The 19,802-nt window shown below is 47.4% G+C and overlaps 1 protein-coding gene across 7 annotated transcripts in view; it reads left to right on the forward strand.

Moving 5' to 3' along the window:
* LOC124470380 (microtubule-associated protein 4) overlaps nt 1–14,988 on the forward strand; it is a 47,687-nt gene extending 32,699 nt beyond the window's left edge. For 3 of the 7 annotated variants that reach the window (XM_047024220.1, XM_047024222.1, XM_047024223.1), the window contains 10 exons: nt 2,326–3,194; nt 3,857–4,147; nt 4,910–5,057; nt 5,168–5,230; nt 6,178–6,452; nt 7,460–7,516; nt 9,965–10,046; nt 10,132–10,238; nt 10,619–10,829; nt 11,083–11,187. In XM_047024220.1, coding sequence (XP_046880176.1) covers nt 2,326–3,194; nt 3,857–4,147; nt 4,910–5,057; nt 5,168–5,230; nt 6,178–6,452; nt 7,460–7,516; nt 9,965–10,046; nt 10,132–10,238; nt 10,619–10,829; nt 11,083–11,090 — 2,111 coding nt within the window. In that variant the 3' untranslated portion in view covers nt 11,091–11,187. Of the gene's footprint in view, nt 1–2,325; nt 3,195–3,856; nt 4,148–4,909; nt 5,058–5,167; nt 5,231–6,177; nt 6,453–7,459; nt 7,517–9,964; nt 10,047–10,131; nt 10,239–10,618; nt 10,830–11,082; nt 11,188–11,230 lie in introns of those variants that run through there. The other 4 variants (XM_047024225.1, XM_047024224.1, XM_047024221.1 and 1 more) reach the window with 4 other exon arrangements.
* Nucleotides 14,989–19,802: the final 4,814 nt, after the last annotated feature.

Below are 19,802 nucleotides of genomic sequence, written 5' to 3' on the forward strand. Positions count from 1 at the left end.
TCCAGTATGCCTTCTCTCTATCTCTCCATCCCTCTATCTCTCCATCCCTTCGTCCCTCCAGCTCTCTCAGGAGAGAAGGATTATAATTTGGAAGGGAGGAGAGGGGGAGGAGAGGGCAGTAGTGCAGAGAGACAAAAGAACTCGCTGGTAAACAAATGCTTCCTGTCATTTCCACATTTGTGTTCATTCAGAGTAATATTGCTAAGACTCAGTGTTTTTCCATTGCTAAGACACTGCTTCTATAGTCTGTTACTCTACCTCTTTAGTGTGACTGCCTCTTTAGTGTGACTGCCTCCATAGTGTGACTGCCTCTATAGTGACTCTGCCTCTCCAGGCATTGTTCCACTGTCGCTGAGCCACTCGTGTGGTTACCAAGGTTACCAGTGTCCCGCTGTGAGAGTGCATCAGTCAACAGTACTGCAGGAGAGAAGCTGAACACACACCCTGACCCTACCCTCACCACCTTCACCCAGAGCCTGAACACACACCCTGACCCTACCCTCACCACCTCCACCCAGAGCCTGAACACACACCCTGACCCTACCCTCACCACCTTCACCCAGAGCCTGAACACACACCCTGACCCTACCCTCACCACCTCCACCCAGAGCCTGAACACACACCCTGACCCTACCCTCACCACCTTCACCCAGAGCCTGAACACACACCCTGACCCTACCATAGAACTGCCCCTCAGCCAACCTAAGCCCTCACACCTTTGGTAGGTCCCAGGGTTCAGTGGAACCAGATCCTAGTTAAGATAGCAAGCGGCCAACGCCTGATCTTAGATGACATGCAGGATCTGCTGCAGACTGCAGTCAGCCTCAGTACAGCTTCATGACTGCTCTGGGCTCTGCTCTGGGCTCTGGTCTGGTTTCTGGTCTGGTCTCTGGTCTGGTCTCTGGTCTGGTCTCTGGTCTGGTCTCTGGTGTCTGGTCTCTGGTCTCTGGTCTCTGGTCTGGTCTGATCTCTGGTATCTGGTGTTTCCCTGCTGGCCCTCCACGCTATGACGTAGGAAGACATGTGACCTGTCACCTCGAGGTCATCACCACAGTTCCCCTGCAGTCACAGTCCTCATCAGCAGTTCTCCTCAGGTTACATCATGTTCTCCTCAGGTTACATCATGTTCTCCTCAGGTTACATCATGTTCTCCTCAGGTTACATCATGTTCTCCTCAGGTTACATCATGTTCTCCTCAGGTTACATCATGTTCTCCTCAGGTTACATCATGTTCTCCTCAGGTTACATCATGTTCTCCTCAGGTTACATCATGTGGATGTTTCATAGAGGGGAAATTGTCAACCAACTGAAATCCTCTGTTCATAATCTTCTTTAGGGATTTGTCTTTATATAATCCATAGGCTGGACGTTGACTTGTAGGTGTTGTGAGGACACAAGAGACAGCATGTCTGTATGTACTGCATCCCAACATGCAATGGATTTTCTTTCTCCTAAATTATCTATCAGAGCCGAGTGTTGTGTTTGAAAATGACTCAGTTATTTTGCTCTCTGGCAGAACAGGGTTACCATGACAGCACCTCTTCATCACCCGCACACACGACCAATAACGACGACTATTGATTGTGTTTCCTGGGGACCAGGGCACTATCTTCCTTTTACCTTTCTCATCCTGACAGAATTTTCGATCAATTCAATGTTCCGGATGCCCATGACGGTGTCACATGGTGTAGGGGATGATGAACAGTACTGACATTTAGACCAGACAGTTTCAGTGACTTGAATACGACATATTGAGTGAACGATGGAAAATCACTTCAAATTACCTTACTGGAATCATGATCCTTTACACTTTCTGTCTATAACTAAGATCTAAACTCAGCTAATTTATTCAGTTCAGTCACTTAATTAATGTAGCCTATCATTTATACACAAACTCCCCCAGTCTAATGCTGTGTTCACACCGAACCGAAGCGAATCTTTCGCGCAAATGAAGCACATTTTCACTTTGCGTTCATTTGTGTTAATTCACGCGAATCGCTAGGAGCCAACCGTTTTCTTTTCGTCGTCAATCATGTCCAGAATGATGACTATAAACAAATACTAAGCAGTGTGGTATAGCAGAGGATGCCCACAGACAGCTACAATACTTTTGCCCTCCATTGCTTCTAAAACATCACTGACATCTCAAAATTTAATAAACTTGAAAATGTTCAACTCAAGCGGAAGGCGCGATAGACTTAACTTGACATGTCGCCATGTAAGTTGCGAAAATTTGATTTGCGTTTGGTGTGAACACAGCATTAAGATGTTTTAGACAAGGAATCGAAATTCAATTGTTTCTCTCTCATTTTGTGTTTGTAACAGTCATCAAATCAGAGAAGATGGACAAGCCTGAGAAGGAGGAGAAGATGGACACGTTTGACATGTTTGAGAAGCTGGACCAGGTGGAGACCAGGGGAGTCACGGTGAAGTTTGACTCTGCGATGGGAGAGAAAACACATGCTACGGAGAAGGAGGAGGAGAGGATGCAAAAGACTGAGAAGGTGTTAGTAACAGACAAGTCTGGTGAGGTGGAGAAGTCTGGTGAGGTGCAGAACGTTGACCTGATAAAAAAAAATGACATGGCAGACAAAATCGAAAAGATGGATGAAGATCAGAAGATGGACAAGGAACAGAGAAATGTAGAGCAAGTGGAAACGCTTGATCAAATGGAGAAAGTACAAAGTTCTGTCAGGGTCGAGGAGGCTCCGGGGAAACCGGATACAGCATTCACATCGGACGCGTCTGACCTGAGGAAGACACAGCCTGAGGAGGAGAAGAAGGTTGCCGTGGGAACCGCAGGAGAAGACAAGAAACAGGAGGCTGACATGGTTGAGAAGGATCTGAAAGAAAAGAAACCAGAGGTGGACCAGCAGGTGAAGGTGGAGAAGGATCTGAAAGACAAGAAACCAGAGGTGGACCAGCAGGTGAAGGTGGAGAAGGATCTGAAAGACAAGAAACCAGAGGTGGACCAGCAGGTGAAGGTGGAGAAGGATCTGAAAGACAAGAAACCAGAGGTGGGCCAGCAGGTGAAGGTGGAGAAATCAGAGGACAAGACAAGTGCTGAGAAGAAAGAGAAGGCCGCTAAAGCTGACGGCGTTGAGAAGGCAAAAAAGATGTCTACTAAGCCCTCGACCAATGGGAGCAGTGCTGCATTGAGCAAGGACCCGCCCAGCCCAGACAAGAAGCCCAAGGTAGGTCAGGCCAGCGGGGCAAGCTCTGCTACACCCGTGCTAGATGGAACATATGAAGGGCACGTGGCGTATCCTAGTGTTGCTGTAGGATAGATCATCATTCATGCTGGTGCTTTGCTGCTGCCTGCATGGAAATACTACGATACTGCTGAGGTTCACTCATCCGTAACATCAGATCAATATCAGCATCGTTCCAGTGCTGATTAACCTGATATAATAAATAATTGTCATTTCATCATTTACAATAAGTGCTGCTTTTGCTGCTTCCTTCACCTGCTGTTACCATGGTGTTCTCCATCTGTTACCATGGTGTTCTCCATCTGTTACCATGGTGTTCTCCATTTGTTACCATGGTGTTCTCCATCTGTTACCATGGTGTTCTCCATCTGTTACCATGGTGTTCTCCATCTGTTACCATGGTGTTCTCCATCTGTTACCATGGTGTTCTCCATCTGTTACCATGGTGTTCTCCATCTGTTACCATGGTGTTCTCCATTTGTTACCATGGTGTTCTCCATCTGTTACCATGGTGTTCTCCATCTGTTACCATGGTGTTCTCCATTGTTTGTTTGATTTCATTTTTTTATTTCTCATTCCTCGTTTTTCCCTCTTCTTTCTTCTGCTGTCGATGTGTCTGGTGCGCTTCCCATTCCATCTCACAGCCTGTTACCGGGACAACTAGACCAAGCCCCGCTGCAGCCAAGCCCCGGCCCAGCTCGGCGACAGTTGCCACAACGACCGCCCCCAAGCGCCCCGCCCCCTCTTCCTCCTCCGCTGCCCTCCTTAAAAAAGGGCCCGCCCCCAAGGCGTCTGCCCCGCCCCCTGGCACCAAAAAACCCGCCACCGCAGGGAGCCGCCCCTCTTCCGCCACCGCAGGGAGCCGCCTTCCTTCCTCCAGCGCAGGGAGCCGCCCCCCTTCCTCCACCCCGGCACCCCGGGATGTTAAACCCAAGGTGAGTTCCACCCCCTTTTACTGTAGGGACTTAGAGGGTCCCTACACCCTCTTAGGGGGTTTCTAACCCCTCCATTGAGGGTCCCTCTCTGCCCCCTCTATGCCAGCCGTCCCTCACACAGGAAGTGGCACACCTGGAAACCAGAGCTGGCTTCCTCTCTGCCTCTCTGCTTCTCTGCCTCTCTGTACCTCAGCTGCCCTCCGTTCAGTTGAGGAGGGAGCAGCACAAACACCTTTTCTTCTCCTCCCTGAGCCCATGCACAGTTGTGTGTGTGTGTGTGTGTTTAAGTACTGTGAGATCACCCTGTAAGCAACATGCTGTACAGTAGCATGCGGTCAGGATGGTCCACTCTCTATCGCCCTCTACTGGTGGCCTCTTTAACTAGAGAAAGTGCAGTTAGCTGGTAAATTAAACATTTCCTTCATCTAAATAAGGCCCTTAGGGCTTTGGGTGAGTCACTTATTGCGCGTGCACAGTTGCCTATATAGAGCAGTGCATGATGTGAATGCTCTGGATAGGAACACTGGACTCTGAATGTCGTACTAAGAGACTAAGACCCAGCAGCAGGAATCCTACATGATAACCATCTAAAGGATGACTTGATTTAGTATAACATTTGATCTGCTCACATGCACACTCAGTACTTCAGTGCAGATGTGAAGTGTTCCTCTCTCTCTCTCTGTATGTCATTCTCTCTCTGTCACTCTCTCTCTCTTTTTCTTTCTCTGTGTCACTCTCTCCTAACCTCTCCCCCCCTCTCAGACGTCTGGCAGCGCCCCCCTTCCCTCTCGGACCGCCACGGCGACCAAGAACGGCACCGTCACCACGGCGACCGCTAAACCTGCTACGTTGACTCGCGCTCCGCTGGCCTCTCGCATGGCCTCCAGCGCCACAGCCAAGCGGCCCCTGGGTGAGGCTCTCACACACACCCCCATGCACCATCACACACATATGTAATGAAACAGGTTTACAGTTGAAGTCTTCACAGCTGTAATTCCAGTGTTGTTCTGTATCAATCAGCCACAAAGACCAACAGCAAACCAGCAGAGGACAGCAAACCTGGCACTTTGAAGACAACAACAGGTACTGGAGCTCTCTCCATCCCTCTATCTCTCCTCTCCATCTCTCTATCTCTCCATCCCTCTATCTCTCCTCTCCATCTCTATCTCTCCATCCCTCTATCTCTCCTCTCCATCTCTCTATCTCTCCATCCCTCTATCTCTCCTCTCCATCCCTCTATCTCTCTATCCCTCTCTCTATCTCTCTCTTCCTCTTCTCTCCATCCCTCTATCTCTCCTCGATTTCCTAGAATATCCCAGTAATAATAACACAGCAACGAAGCCTCACCTTGACAAAGCTATGGAGAGTGGGAAGCAGAGGCGGAGGGAGAGGTAGAGGCAGAGGTAGAGGCAGAGGGAGAGGCAGAGGGAGAGGCAGAGGGAGAGGCAGAGGGAGAGGCAGAGGGAGAGGCAGAGGGAGAGTTGAAAACCTTGACACAGCACAGTGTGGATTAGTGTCTCAGCATCCACCAGTGTTGACAGGAAGTAGTCATCCTGAGTGGAAGTTCTGCACACTCTCTCACAGTGTCTCTCACAGGCTTGCATAACAGGACAGGGAGAAGCACTTTCAATTCACACGCAGAGACGAGGATGGGAGTGGGATCAGAGTCTTTCAGCTCAGGGATCAGGCTCGGGGTGGGAGGGGGAGTGCCATGCTTAGCTCAACTGAATTTCTGATGCCACGTTCACGAGTGGAGCTCACAAGGAGAAACTGCAAACGTCAGGCTTTGTTGTTGTGCTACCAGGGAACTGGATGTCTTACAGAAGTCACACAATCCCCTCCCTGCTACTTCAGAAATTCAGAGCCAGGCTTCAGCTTTGAACCATCCCCGGGGGATAAACAACATCTCCTCTCTTCCTCTCCTCCCTTCCTCTCTTCCTCTCCTGTCTTCTTTTCCTCTCTTCCGCTCCTCTCTTCCTCTCCTCCTCCGTTCTTCTCTTCCTTTCCTCTCCTCTCTTCCTCCCCTCCAGTGGACTCGGCCAGGCCCAGCCTCGCCCGTAGCTCCACGGCCACCAGCCCTTCTGGCCCCACCAGCCGCGCCCGCCCTGCCCCCAAGCCCGCCGTGCCCGCCTCCTCTACCGCTGCCGGGCCGGACAGGAAGCCCCCGGTGCCCCGTGCCCCCCGGCCCAGCGCCACCACTGGCACCGCCCCCCGGCCCAGCACCGCCCCCGCCCCTGATGTCCGCAACGCCCGCTCCAAGATCGGCTCCACCGACAACATGAAGCACCAACCTGGAGGGGGAAAGGTACAACTGCGGGGTGTGGAAGGGGTGGGGAGAGGCGTAGGGTAAGGACCGGGACTGGTGGGGAGAGGGGTAAGGACAGGGGTGGGTGGTGCTGGGTGGGGAGAGGGGTAAGGACAGGGGTGGGTGGTGCTGGGTGGGGGTAGGGGTAAGGACAGCACACTTCTTACTCCCATAATGCACTCTGAGTAACACCTTAGTCAGTTTCTGTTCCTGTTGCCTGTCCTGTGGAACACTGCCCTGCACACTGCCCTCACAGTTAAACACCCCCATTTCAGCCGTTCATTTGATCTGTCTCCAAGTTGTGTACATCTTATCATCTGGCTCCTCCCTCCATTCGTCCTGCTGTCACTCCCCCCTTCCTCCCGTCGCTGTGGCTGGCTGTGTCTCCTGGTAGAGAGATCCCTCTGGTGAACCTGCCCCATAGGGGAACACCATGGGTGTGTCCCCTGGTAGAGAGATCCCTGTGGTGAACCCGCCCCATAGGGGAACACCATGGCTGTGTCTCCTGGTAGAGAGATCCCTCTGGTGAACCTGCCCCATAGGGGAACACCATGGCTGTGTCCCCTGGTAGAGATATCCCTCTGGTGAACCTGCCCCATAGGGGAACACCATGGCTGTGTCCCCTGGTAGAGAGATCCCTCTGGTGAACCCGCCCCATAGGGGAACACCATGGCTGTGTCCCCTGGTAGAGAGATCCCTCTGGTGAACCTGCCCCATAGGGGAACACCATGGCTGTGTCCCCTGGTAGAGAGATCCCTCTGGTGAACCCGCCCCATAGGGGAACACCATGGCTGTGTCCATGAGGGCTGTGGGATTGATCAAGATCAAATGAATGATGCTGCTGGGTACACTGCCTAATGGTTTAGTGTACCTCATTACCCTCCTCTCTCCTTTTACTCTTCCTCCCCCTACTCCTACTCCCCCTACTCCTCCTCCCCCTACTCCTCCTCCCCCTACTCCCCCTCCTCCCTCTGTGATATTGATCTAGTGGGGCTTGTCTCCTCCAGGTGTCTGGTGCTCTGGGTAAGACTGACTCCTCCTCCAAGGAGACCAGCCAGGGCAAAGTGAGTTCACCCACGACACCCTCATTATCTTCATGCTCTTCATTCTCTCTCAATGTCTCTCTCTCTATCTCTCTCTCTGACTCTCTCTCTCTGTCTCTCCTTTCTCTCATCCTCATCCTGCATCATCCTCATCCTATATCATCCTCTCTCTGTTTCACTTTCTTCCATTGCATACATGACCTCTCCATGATAATACAAATGTCTGTCCTTTCATGTTCATGTGTTAGCTCAAACATGGATGTGGCACACACACGTTCACATGATCCAGATACTGGAGCTTCGACGGCTCCTTGGAGCTCCCAGAGTCTACTTAGGGTGAACTGCTCTCGGAGGAAACTCTTTGGATTTCTTCAGGTCTCTAACAGTTTTCACTTCTGTACAAGGGTAAACAAACATTTGTTTGAAGCAAAATCATCCTGCGTCATGAGAAATGACACGTTAAGGATTTCCAGTTTCTCATTCCTGGTCACTTTTTTTAAATTAAGTTACACTTTAACAAAAAAACAATTCATAAGCACGTCAGTCGATTGTCAGCTAAGTTACGAGCTTCCACAGGGTCAATGACGCTCATAGAAAAGGTAAGAAATGCAAGGTTAGGACTCACCTTCAAGCTGATGCTTCCAACCAGCCAGGCTGCAGGCCACACTGCTGCTAGCTCCCTGTAGCAGCCCAGGCTGCAGCTTGTGGACCTTAGCCAGACAGCAGGTCCTATGAAATCAGCTCTCAGTTACGGCCTGTCGAGTTATGTCTTGTTAAACCCGTGAATACAGCCCTCCGTCTCCCTAACCAGAGCAGCTCTAGGACCCTGGGGACTCCTGAGGCTGTCGGGGGTCTGAGCTGTAGCGTGTGTGTGGATGTCTAACACCCCCTGCATTGGTTTGATGAACCCTCAGTTTATTGTGTGGATGGAAGGTGCTGTGTTGTTTGGCATGCGTGCATGTGAACACCGCCTGAGTGGCTTCTAGAAGCTCCTGTCCTTCTTTCTCCTTCGTCTTTCCCCTCCCGTCCTCTCCTCTGTGCCTCTAACCTCTAACCTTTAACCCCTGGTGGTGACCCCCCCTCTGCTCTTTCCTGCTGTGCTGTATTTGTGTAGGTTCAGATAGTCTCCAAAAAACTGGACTTCAGCCATGTAACGTCTCGTTTGGGCTCCAAGGACAATATGAAGCATGTCCCTGGAGGAGGGAAAGTAAGTACTGGAGTGCGCTTTAGCTTTGATGGCCATCCACACCTCCCAGCCAGGGGATCTCCTAGCTGGGACACTGCAGGACAGCAGGTCTCCTAGCTGGGACACTGCAGGACAGCAGGTCTCCTGGCTGGGACACTGCAGGACAGCAGGTTTCCTAGCTGGGACACTGCAGGACAGCAGGTCTCCTGGCTGGGACACTGCAGGACAGCAGGTCTCCTGGCTGGGACACTGCAGGACAGCAGGTCTCCTGGCTGGGACACTGCAGGACAGCAGGTTTCCTGGCTGGGACACTGCAGGACAGCAGGTCTCCTGGCTGGGACACTGCAGGACAGCAGGTCTCCTGGCTGGGACACTGCAGGACAGCAGGTCTCCTGGACAGCAGGTTTCCTGGCTGGGACACTGCAGGACAGCAGGTCTCCTGGACAGCAGGTTTCCTGGCTGGGACACTGCAGGACAGCAGGTCTCCTGGACAGCAGGTCTTCAGGACAGCAGCCACAGACCAGCAGAAGCATGAAACGTTAGGAGAGGCCGTTAAATATGAGCATTTCTCTCTATTGCTGTGATAGGAAATAAGTCGTTCAAAATCGATAAGTGCATTTTAATCAAGTCAATGAAAATTATAATCGTGACATTTCATAGATTTTTTTGGGATCAGAAAAATCATCATTAATTGAAGCATGAAGGCTTTGCCCATCGGAGCATTTAAGGAAGTAGTCAATCATAATCCGGATTATGAATTCACCTGGAAGAACCTTGGCCACAGGTGCGGTTGTGTGTTGTGGTTTGAACAGCATGTTAGCTAGCAGCCCTCCTTAGATCCCCGCTAACTGTCCTTGGCTTGACCTCTTCTTTTCTCTGTCTCTAACTAACCTAACACCAATCAGAACACCAGCCTTTTCTTAATGACCTCCGACCTGCACAGATTCTGGCCTCTGGTTGGCTCTCTTCACACAGGCTTTCTGTTTCGATTTGTTTTCATCCTATTGCTGTCATGGAAAATATATTGTAACACGTTCACTTAGCAGCTGCCTTCATCCAAAGTGATGAGCAGGAACCTGCGATCTCTTGATCCACAGTCCAATGTTGCTGCCACATGGCCCTACCCACCCCCCACGGAGGATGGCTGACGGGTTGGGTTACAAAATGGTGACAGACGGTTCTGAATGAATGATTCACAGAGATGCAAAGATGTCTTAGCGAGACATCTTGGTCCTCAGCTGGTTCTTCAGTGTGACAGTTGGTTGTTTTTTGTTTGTTTCCAGGTTCAGATACTCAGTAAGAAGGTGGACTTAAGCAAAGTGACGTCAAAGTGTGGTTCTAAGACCAACATCAAACACAAACCAGGTAGGGAGAGGAAGGAAGGCCAGGTTCTATACTTGACTGTTTGACCCACGTCCACCTCCTGATGCAGTGACTGTATGTCCTCTAGGGGGCGGCGATGTCAAGATTGAGGCACACAAAGTGAACTTCAAGGCCCAGTCCAAGATTGGCTCAACAGATAACCTCAATCATGCACAAGGTGGTGACAACGCCAAGGTGAGACTGTGTTAGACCAATGTACCATTGTAGAATTGCATTACACATAGTTTGACCCATTATTATCAATTTTATTAGCTAGCTTCAACCTAACTATCGTAGTTTCTTAGGCTAACAGAGGCAGTGATTCTGAATTGTGCAAAGGAACTAGACATTTAAGATGCAATATGAACCAGAGAGCTTGATTGAACTATCCATTTTTATAACTATTAATATTCTTTAAGAAATATCACACACACGGAAACGCTTGTTAATGTAATAGTCCCACGTTATGATGAATCAACTAAGCTACACACGCACACTCACACACCTACACACAAACACAGATACCATTAGCAGCAGCTTCACCCTCAGCTAACACCCAGCTGACATGGTTCCAGGCTGAGGGGAGGCAGGACCCAGCAGAGGGGACAGGGGCTGCACCTGGGGCTTCCCCTGGTCCGGCCCCAGCCTCCCAGCCAGGGCAGCCAGCCAGCCCTGCCCAGGAGAATGGGCTGAAGGAGGGCCTGCCCTGTGGGAACCTGGGCCTGCCCTGTGGGAACCAGGGCCTACAGGACACCCAGGGTCTGGACTCACTCATCCCAGAGACAAGTAAGTGCAGCTCCACCAGGATCTCTCCCTGTGGCCCCAGTGCCCTCTTCCTCCTTCAGGAATAATGTAGTCAGAAATATTCAGGCAGGATGGATTCACTGTGACATCTTGAATGTGTGATCTGTTTGCTGAAAGAAGACCTATTTCCATGTCATTTGTGACGTTTGCGTGTTTGTATGACTTGTGTTAATCATCCGTCCTGTGTGTGTGCAGTCCCTGACCACCATGTCATCTTTGACTTCTTATTTTGCAGGCATCTAATTCTGCATTTTTACTATCACTCCACCCTCTGTCTCTCCCCCCTTCTTTCCACCTCTCCTCCCCTCCCTACTCTCCTTCTCTCTTCCTTTTCTCTATTTCTCTCACTTCCCCCTCCCCTATCTCCATCCCTCCTGCTACAGATTGAGTCCTTCAAGCTCAACTTTTCACACGGACCACGGCGCTGACATCATTTCCTGGCCTGCCCCAGAAGACTGCCTCCCAATAAGCCACGCTACCCCCATCAACGCTTCCTTTCCCCCAAGGACTTCCTGGCTAGCGCCAGCTCCCCACCCCCCCCCCCCCCATCACTGGAGCCAGGGGGCAATACTTAAAAGAACTATACTCATAACCCCTACATCCCTCACCCCCACCCCATATGCCACCTTTAGCATCTCCTCCATGCCCCATCCGATGACAGGATCATGTCATGTTTACTTTCGTCTCTCTCCTGCCGTCCTGCATCCCCTGGCAGCGAGGCTGACGTTGTAAGATGAGGAACAGGGGTTGAGTGTTGGTTCAGATGGATCGCTCTGCCCTGGTGATGGACCGACCTGATTCTTTCTCCACGCCTTAGATAAACAACAACGTTCATTCAGATCATGTTGAACAGCCCCCCCCCCCAACCTGCCCCCAACCCCCCCCCCCCTCCTGCCCCACACCCCCACCCCTCCTGCCCCCACCCCTCCTACACCCTCCACCTCTCCTGGACCTATGGCTTTCCTGGATGCAAAGTAGCTTGTGTAGCACCCATTTCCGTGTGACCATACGGGGCTAGCGTGTGTTCCCCATGCCCATCCCTCACCCCTGTCCCTCCCCATACACAGCCTGAGTCCACACCCACTTATTCAGACTCCCTCCGTCTTCACTATCCACCATAAGAGCAAGAATAAAAGTAGTACATTAATAGTTGACTGTTTGAACTGTAGGATATTTAACTCTCTTTCTCTTTAATCTCTGTGTTTGTGATGATGTGTTTGAGTGAATACTGTAACTTTAGGCTTTTGGTGTTTCTGTTCTGTTTACTTTCTCTCTGGTTTCTTTTCCTCTTCAGCTGTGGTTTAAGCTTTTTTCAAAATGTCTCTTTTACTCTCTTGTACAAGCAATACAGTGAATGGTCTATTTACCCATAGGACTCAGAAATACACGCACACGTTTTTCAAAATCAAAGGCACACAGTCATGAAGACGCAACTGTATTCAAGGATTAGAGAGACAGGAAGGATGGGGAGGCTTAAGAGGGAGATGGAAGTTGTCAGGTGTGAGGAGAGACAGGCTGATGCTTAGAGAAGATGATCAGTCTGTAAGGCAGCGAGTTGGGATAAACACGAAAGGAATCAGATTAGGATCTATCTTGAGAATAGTTTCATTCTGAAATGCAGTACATTAGGACTTGAATGTGCATGAATGCTAGAGAGGCAGGTGTCTAGGGTGTTGGTGGAGCTGTGTGTCTTGGCTGTGTCTCTTGTCCTGCTTACCTGAAACTAAGATGAGACTGGGGCTGACACCCTCCGCTGCAGGGCCCTCCACTACCGAGACACGGACACACAGAATGTCATAGTTTAACATGAAACTGTTAAAGCCGCCTGGTGTTGCTGTTGTGAGGACCTAGATAACTTCTTCTTGTGTTTGTGATTAATTATGGTTGTCGTCCCTTCCCAGGTGTTTTGAGGGTAATGAAAACAGTTTTTTGGCAGTTGATATCATAAATGGTTCTGCAGATTAAACAGGACCTGCAGTGCTTGTCTCGTCAGGGTATCGGAAGACTTGTGGCTTATTTCACTCTTGTAGCAATGTATCCAACTATTGCCTCCAATTGCCTTTTAGTGCATGGCCAGATGATATGTTGCAGAACAGGGATCCTGTTTGCATTATGACTTGCAGTGTCGTGCATACAGTCTCTTTAATACTTGGATCAGTTCTAGACAGTAGTGCATCTTTCCTTATTATTGCTTTGGTTTAAAATAACAAGAAGCATTAAGGCTATGTGGGGCAGCCCTTTTTACTCTTTATGTTTTAAAATGTAATCATTTAGCTCGTAATCTTTACAATTTCATACCCGGAATAGCAACCGTATTTGATGCCTCCTCTAATGATCAGAAAGAATGCGAGATCAGATTCTTTTTTTCTTTTTTTTTTTTTTATAAAGGCACCTTAAAGCTTCAGAGTATCAAAGAGGGTTCCCTGGGATGGAGTTTGTTATATAGAACCCCTGAATTAATGAAGAGGATGGAGTTTGTTATACAGAACCCCTGAATTAATGAAAAGGATGGAGTTTGTTATATAGAACCCCTGAATTAATGAAGAGGATGGAGTTTGTTATACAGAACCCCTGAATTAATGAAAAGGATGGAGTTTGTTATATAGAACCCCTGAATTAATGAAGAGGATGGAGTTTGTTATATAGAACCCCTGAATGAATGAAGAGGATGGAGTTTGGAAAACGTTCATCAATGAACTGCATTAGAGGCTTCCCACTAGCCCTTGAATCCTTAAATGAGTGTCCAACTAAGTCAAATTAGATATAGTACCTGTTATCAAAATGATTGAAAATAATCCCTTAATTAAACCAGCTAAAGAAATCCAGTTTTATTATGAGGATAGGCAATAACTTTGTCTTTTTCACGTGTTGTTTTGAAAGTTCAAAAGAGGTTTGTAGATATGACTGTCTGAGTGGTTTCATATTGTGGCTTTCAGATCAGTACACAGAGCACCACCTCACCCATGGTTCATAACAGTCCTTCTTGTGCCACCTACTCCTCGCCTAACTAAAGTTGTCCCTATTGTAACTGTGCCTGTTTGCAGCCAATTTTACTATTGAAGTTTTCTACCCAGATATTTTACAAATTGCACTGCTCTCCTCAAAGTCACAGTTGTATATAAATATTTCACTCAGCATCTCCACCAGAACAGACAAACAAACAAAGGGGAGTTGTAAGGATGTTTAGTGTATGTCCATGTAACTTTAATAGTTTTAATGTTAAGGACTTTATTATTATTATCAAGCAAGTTCACCTTTTCCACATGAAAAGGGCTGCTGAAGTGAAAGAATGTTTTTGAGGTATAATGTACTAAAGACTCAACTATCTGTGTATAACGTGTTTCATTAGCTACGTGCAGGATGGCTGTGTGGGCAGGGAGTGGCAAAGGGGTTATATATATATACACACACATACCTGGGAACTCTGTTAAAGTCTAGTTTGTGCAATTCTCTAGATTTGTTAACCACCTGGTTTTCACAAAACTCTGTACCGTCATCCACACTCACAAGCGCAGTCTTAAGACGCTAAAATAATGCTATTTTCAGGAACAAAAACATGCACATGTGAAGACCTTGCTGCAGGGAGGGTTGAAAGCAGACGTGTGGCAACGCTGCCTGGCCCTCCTCTAAACGCTGGGATTAACAGCAGAGGTCAGGGCCTTTCATTAGGAAGTATCATCACTCAGCCAACTGAAACTCCATTAGGAAGTATCATCACTCAGCCAACTGAAACACATATACAAGTGTGTATACACACCATACAAGTGTGTATGGCAACTTAATCATCCACACAACCCCAGGGAGGTGTCTGCCCCAAGGCATAATTGTGTGAGACTAACTGTTTGGCTTGTTTAACAAGAGCTCCTCAGTGATCCATCAGAGCTCCATAGATCTGTGTCCACTGCTAGCGTGCGTTTATAGAGTAACGACCTACTTAAAAGCATGCAGAAACCTATGGGATGTGTTCCGTAGAGTAATGTCATTTGCCGAATTTGTCATTTTAAATTTCTTTTTTTTTTCATTTCTTTTTTCATTAATTCTGACTTTTATTTTTTGAGTTTGAAAGAAGTGTTTTATTGTGGTTATTTGTTAATTAGTGATGTGATTATTAAACATGAAATAAAATAATGTTCAAGACTCAGTGTTGGAGACGCCAGCTTGTTCCGTTTGCCAACCACTGGCTACGAGCACCAAATGTAGCTAAAAAAAATGTGGGGACACTTTTAGCAACTTTTGAAATGAAACTTCAAATGCACGCATTTTCCCTCTAAATTACATAAAACGTTATCTTCTTTGCTGCAGTCAGCCAATAACGATCAGCAAATTGCAGCAGCGATGTTTTATGTATAAAATATCTGATCATATAAAATGTGTTGTGTTACTCTTACCAATGTCTCTTTTTTGATCAATTTAAACAAACAGATTAGTCAATTTATTATTATAATTTGTAATTGTGCATTCTACGAAATGCAGTTTTACCTCATTTCGCAACCTCAACCTGTGGTTCCGTCTTTTTTAAGGGAGAGAGTGCGCGCCGCGGAGACGGAGCTTAAAAGTTCATGTACTAGGTAAGGGATAAGGTAAGCCCCTCCGAAGCGAAGCTGCACCCCTCAGCTTCGCGTCGGGGTGCTGTTAGCCCTGTCGCTGTGGGGACAGTTGAAAATATTTAGTACTCACGCAGCTAAAAGTTATGTGTTGCTGCCCGCGTATATGTTTGCTTGGAAAATAGCGTAATTTTTTAGGCCATGATGTGTGAATATGTGTCTGCAAAATTCTCAGTATAGGTTAGGCTACAGTAGGCCTACCCACTGTTTCTGAACCATTTACAGGACTCAGGAGAAATATTCAAGTGACATTTTCAAATGGTCTTTCTTCATTCCACAACAGCATAGGCAAAATTGAAATTATTTCCATAAGGAAGCAAGCAATTTTGGGCTGGAAAGGTCCGAGGAAGAGCTTCACTCATTATGTCCCTTCTGAGAAAAGAGAACAAAACGGAGAAGCAAAATCAAAAGTAGCCTACATTTAGAGTTGAGTCGTAATATGCACTATTTCGCGCCAAAAGGTACAGTAACCAAGACAGCAAAAATTGCAATTACACACAGATGGGTTAACCATTGGTACTAACAGCGCAGGATGGCAATCTTTCGATGATTTGATTAATTTTCACAAGTACAGGTGAGACATTTAACAGCACAAAAACGACAAATTGCAGTTCGTGTCAAGTTGCAGCAGTGGTACAACTAGGCTAGAAGTAACTGTAGAGAGATTAACTTTCGTTAGAAACACAGAACACAGTTGCTAGTGTACCGTAGCTGTAGCCTAGTAGCTAGCCTAGTTACTTGGAGCTAGTAAAGTTGCTGGCCAATTCTGACAGGATTTTTTTTTTTTTGCAAATCTTGAAACCAATAATCAATGTAACACATGTACCTACAGTATATAACCAATACTAGTACAGAGCGCACAAGTTTGATAAAAAGTTTGATGACCATAGCTGTCAACGTTTGGGTTTTGGGTACTAAAATCCATTTGCCGTGAGACTTGAGAGCCCTTTATCTGACGCTCAGACATCAGCTCAATGCATCACGGTGGCTAAAAGGTAGCTACCAGGGTTCTCAAGCCTCACGCATCGACCGTGAGACACACATTTCAGCCCCTTTACACGCTCTCACGCCACACCTAGCATTTCTCATGCTGAGAAGGCAACGGAAGCCAGTCCCTGTCCTGAGCTTGCCGACGTCCAAATGGACGTCCTCGCTAGGGGGAGTTTTCGCATGGGTGGACGGCGATGTTTTTCAGAGTGCCGTACCTGAATAGCATGGACGGCCGTCGTTAGTGGCAGCATAGAGCATGGACGGCGATGCTGTTCAGAGCAATAGGGTCCAATTGCAGTGCTCCCTCCTCAGGCCCCTCTAAACCGGAACTCTCTCCTCAGGCCCCTGAAGCCGGAACTCTCTCCTCAGGCCCCTTTTTTCAATTGGACCCTTCTCGTTCAGAGAGCCGTCCCTGATTAGCATGGATGGCCGTTGATAGCACCTGAATGGTTGAGGGGGACGGCCATGTTTAGCAGGCTTTTGAGCTAAACCATAGGCGTCGAAGGCTACCATAGAATGTAGCTACAGCTACCTCGCGTGACTCACTCACTTTTGTCACGTTATTTTGTATAAATGGTATTTGTGTCGTCTATATATATATATATATATCACATATACATTTTAGTGTTTCTGCTAGGATTCTTTTTTGCAGTGGGGGCAGGGGGCACGTGTTCTAACTGTCTGCTTAATTTGATCTTGACCTAGGCTAAGCATTCTGTAGCAAATCATAACAATAAACCCAGTATTAATTACATTACCCTAATGCAGTGTGGGCTGGGGGGGGGGGGGGGGGGGTGCGGGGTGCTTTTGAAACATTTTGCCTAGGGCGGCGACCTGCGCAGGCCCTGGGCAAGGGCGTTCAGCAATCGCTATCGAATCAACAGCCAAGTGCAATTTAGCTAGCAGGTGAAAAATCCAAACAACGAAAATCACCAGTTAACTCAATTAAAATTTGCAAGAACTATAGACTACTACAATAATATTAACGCTGAGTGGCGCACGTGCCTGCTTGCGGTGTGAAGCGCATGTCCGTGCTATTCTCCGACATGCACTTTGCTGATAGACGGCCTTTTTTACGGCCCTATGTCTGACACCGTGGTGGCAGAAATGTTGCCGTGGCCGGCCGCCACAGCCAAATCAGCATAGAGGAAACACTGCATTTATTTATTTACATACAGAAGTAGGCCAATCAACAATAAAATCTCATGACAACATACACTTGAAAAACAACTTTAATATATATGGGGTTACAGTGGCGGTCCTACGATGTGCGCCCAGGTCGACAGTGTAAAGTTAGCATTGAGCCAGATGTAGACTAGACCTATGCCTAGTTATTTAAACATCATACATTAACATGGCTGTTAAATACACATAGGCTATTTAATAAAATTGTTATTAAGGCCAATTAAGATGGCCGTGCGTCCATGCGAAAAATGGCCTATAGAGTTTTGTTTCTGTTGTCATAATTGGTCGACTAACAACTTCATTAAATGACCTACATGTGTGTTGAACAGCCATGTCAATTTATGTTTTAACAGACCTTCTGGCTCAATGCTATAACTTTACCGTGTAAGATAACATGTCGCCGGATCCATAGTGCAACACCACTACTAGGATTAACGGCCTGCGTACGCCTTGGCCTCATAAAACGCCTCAGTGAGGTAAAGACATGGCCAAGTTGAGATATACAGGAGAAATATGCAGACGTGTTTGATGGACTGGGCTGTTTGGAAGTAGAACAGCACATCAAGATCAGAGCGGATGCATGACCCATCATCCATGCTCCAAGGAAGGTCCCTGTGGCCTTGAGAGACAAAGTAAAAGCAGAACTGAGAAGAATAGAAAACCTGGACGTCATTGAAAAGTAACAGGACCCAGGCAGTAGGGAAGCAGCAAGGTCACGGTATGGTAACCAGAAAAATAGAAGATCCGGATATGCATGGACCCCAAGGATTTGAATGCCGCTATTGAAAGGGAACACTACCCCATGAGGACGATCGAGGAAGTGATGGCTCGGATGGCAGGAGCTAAAGTGTTCAGCACACTACATACTCAATGTGGATACTGGCAGGTCAAGTTGGATAAAGAAAGCTCAGCGTTATGCATTTTTAACACCCCCTTCGGTCGTTACGCATAAAAAAGGCTACCTTTCGGAATAAATAAAGCTGGAGAAATATTTCAAAGATTCATGACTGAAATGTTCTAGGACATGGAGGGGGAGTAGAGGTAATCGTTGATGACATCCTCGTATGGGAAGAAAATGAAGAGCAGCACAACCAGAGGTTGAAAATGGTGTTGGAGCGAGTGAGAGAAAAGAAACATAAAACTCAACTCAGAAAAATGCACATTCACTACACAAGAAGTCAAATACATGGGGCACATCCTAACCATTCCCCCCCAGGATTTCGCAGACTTTTTTGTGATAGTTGTGGGCTAAAATTCCTGATTTCGCGGTAGCTTTTCTTAAAAGTTGCAGTGTTTTTTATGAGTTTGTTGCGATGAAATTGCGAGAGCTAGTGAAAGTTGCGAAAAAAATTGGGAACTTCCCTCTTTGTAATTTTAATTGAGTTATTGGTTGAAAAATAAGTAATTAACAAACATTCATTAAAGAATAAAACTAGGGTGACCAGACGTCCTCTTTTCAAGACCTAAAAAATGCATCCGGCAGGGATTGTCCGGGATTTTGCCTCGTTGGAAATTCGTGTTTCTCTGGGTCTTTCACAAACGATTACGCCCTTACAAGTTTTGGAAAGGTTATCTCCCCTTACGTTCCGCCTTCTTAAAATAGTTCACAGACACCAGAATGAACACGTTCACAGTATCGTTCATCAGGCAGTAATACAGTACTTCCAGTTCACGTTCACCAAAATTATGAACGAGTTCATGAACTTTTGTTCAATGAACGCGTGCTGCCAGCCCTCAGCCCAGGAGACACAGTGAGGTTAAGGGAGGGCAAGCAGTGGAGACCAGCTACAGTAATAGAACCAACACCCGAGCCACGTTCATACCTAGTGGAAGCAGACAGACAGCAGTACAGTCGAAAGAAGAAAGCTCATCAAAACAGAGGAAGACACCCCTGCATGTACAGAGGGGAAAGGAGAGAACACTGAGAGAGAAAAAAGACGATACACTTTCAGAAAACCCAAAGAAAGACTGAACTGAATTACAGGTTACATGTTATAAATGTTATTCCCTGCAAGGAAGTTACAGAGAGCATCCTGATTTTGCTATTTTGGTCTCAACTATAAGTAGTACTGTTGCCCTATATTTTATATTAAATTACTTAAGAAAAGGGGAGATGTAGATGATATAAGATCCCCAGGACACAAGAGGGCGCTGTTGTATATAATGTATGTTCACA

This window comes from Hypomesus transpacificus, chromosome 8, assembly GCF_021917145.1.
Source record: "Hypomesus transpacificus isolate Combined female chromosome 8, fHypTra1, whole genome shotgun sequence".
Classification (NCBI taxonomy): Eukaryota; Metazoa; Chordata; class Actinopteri; order Osmeriformes; family Osmeridae; genus Hypomesus; species Hypomesus transpacificus.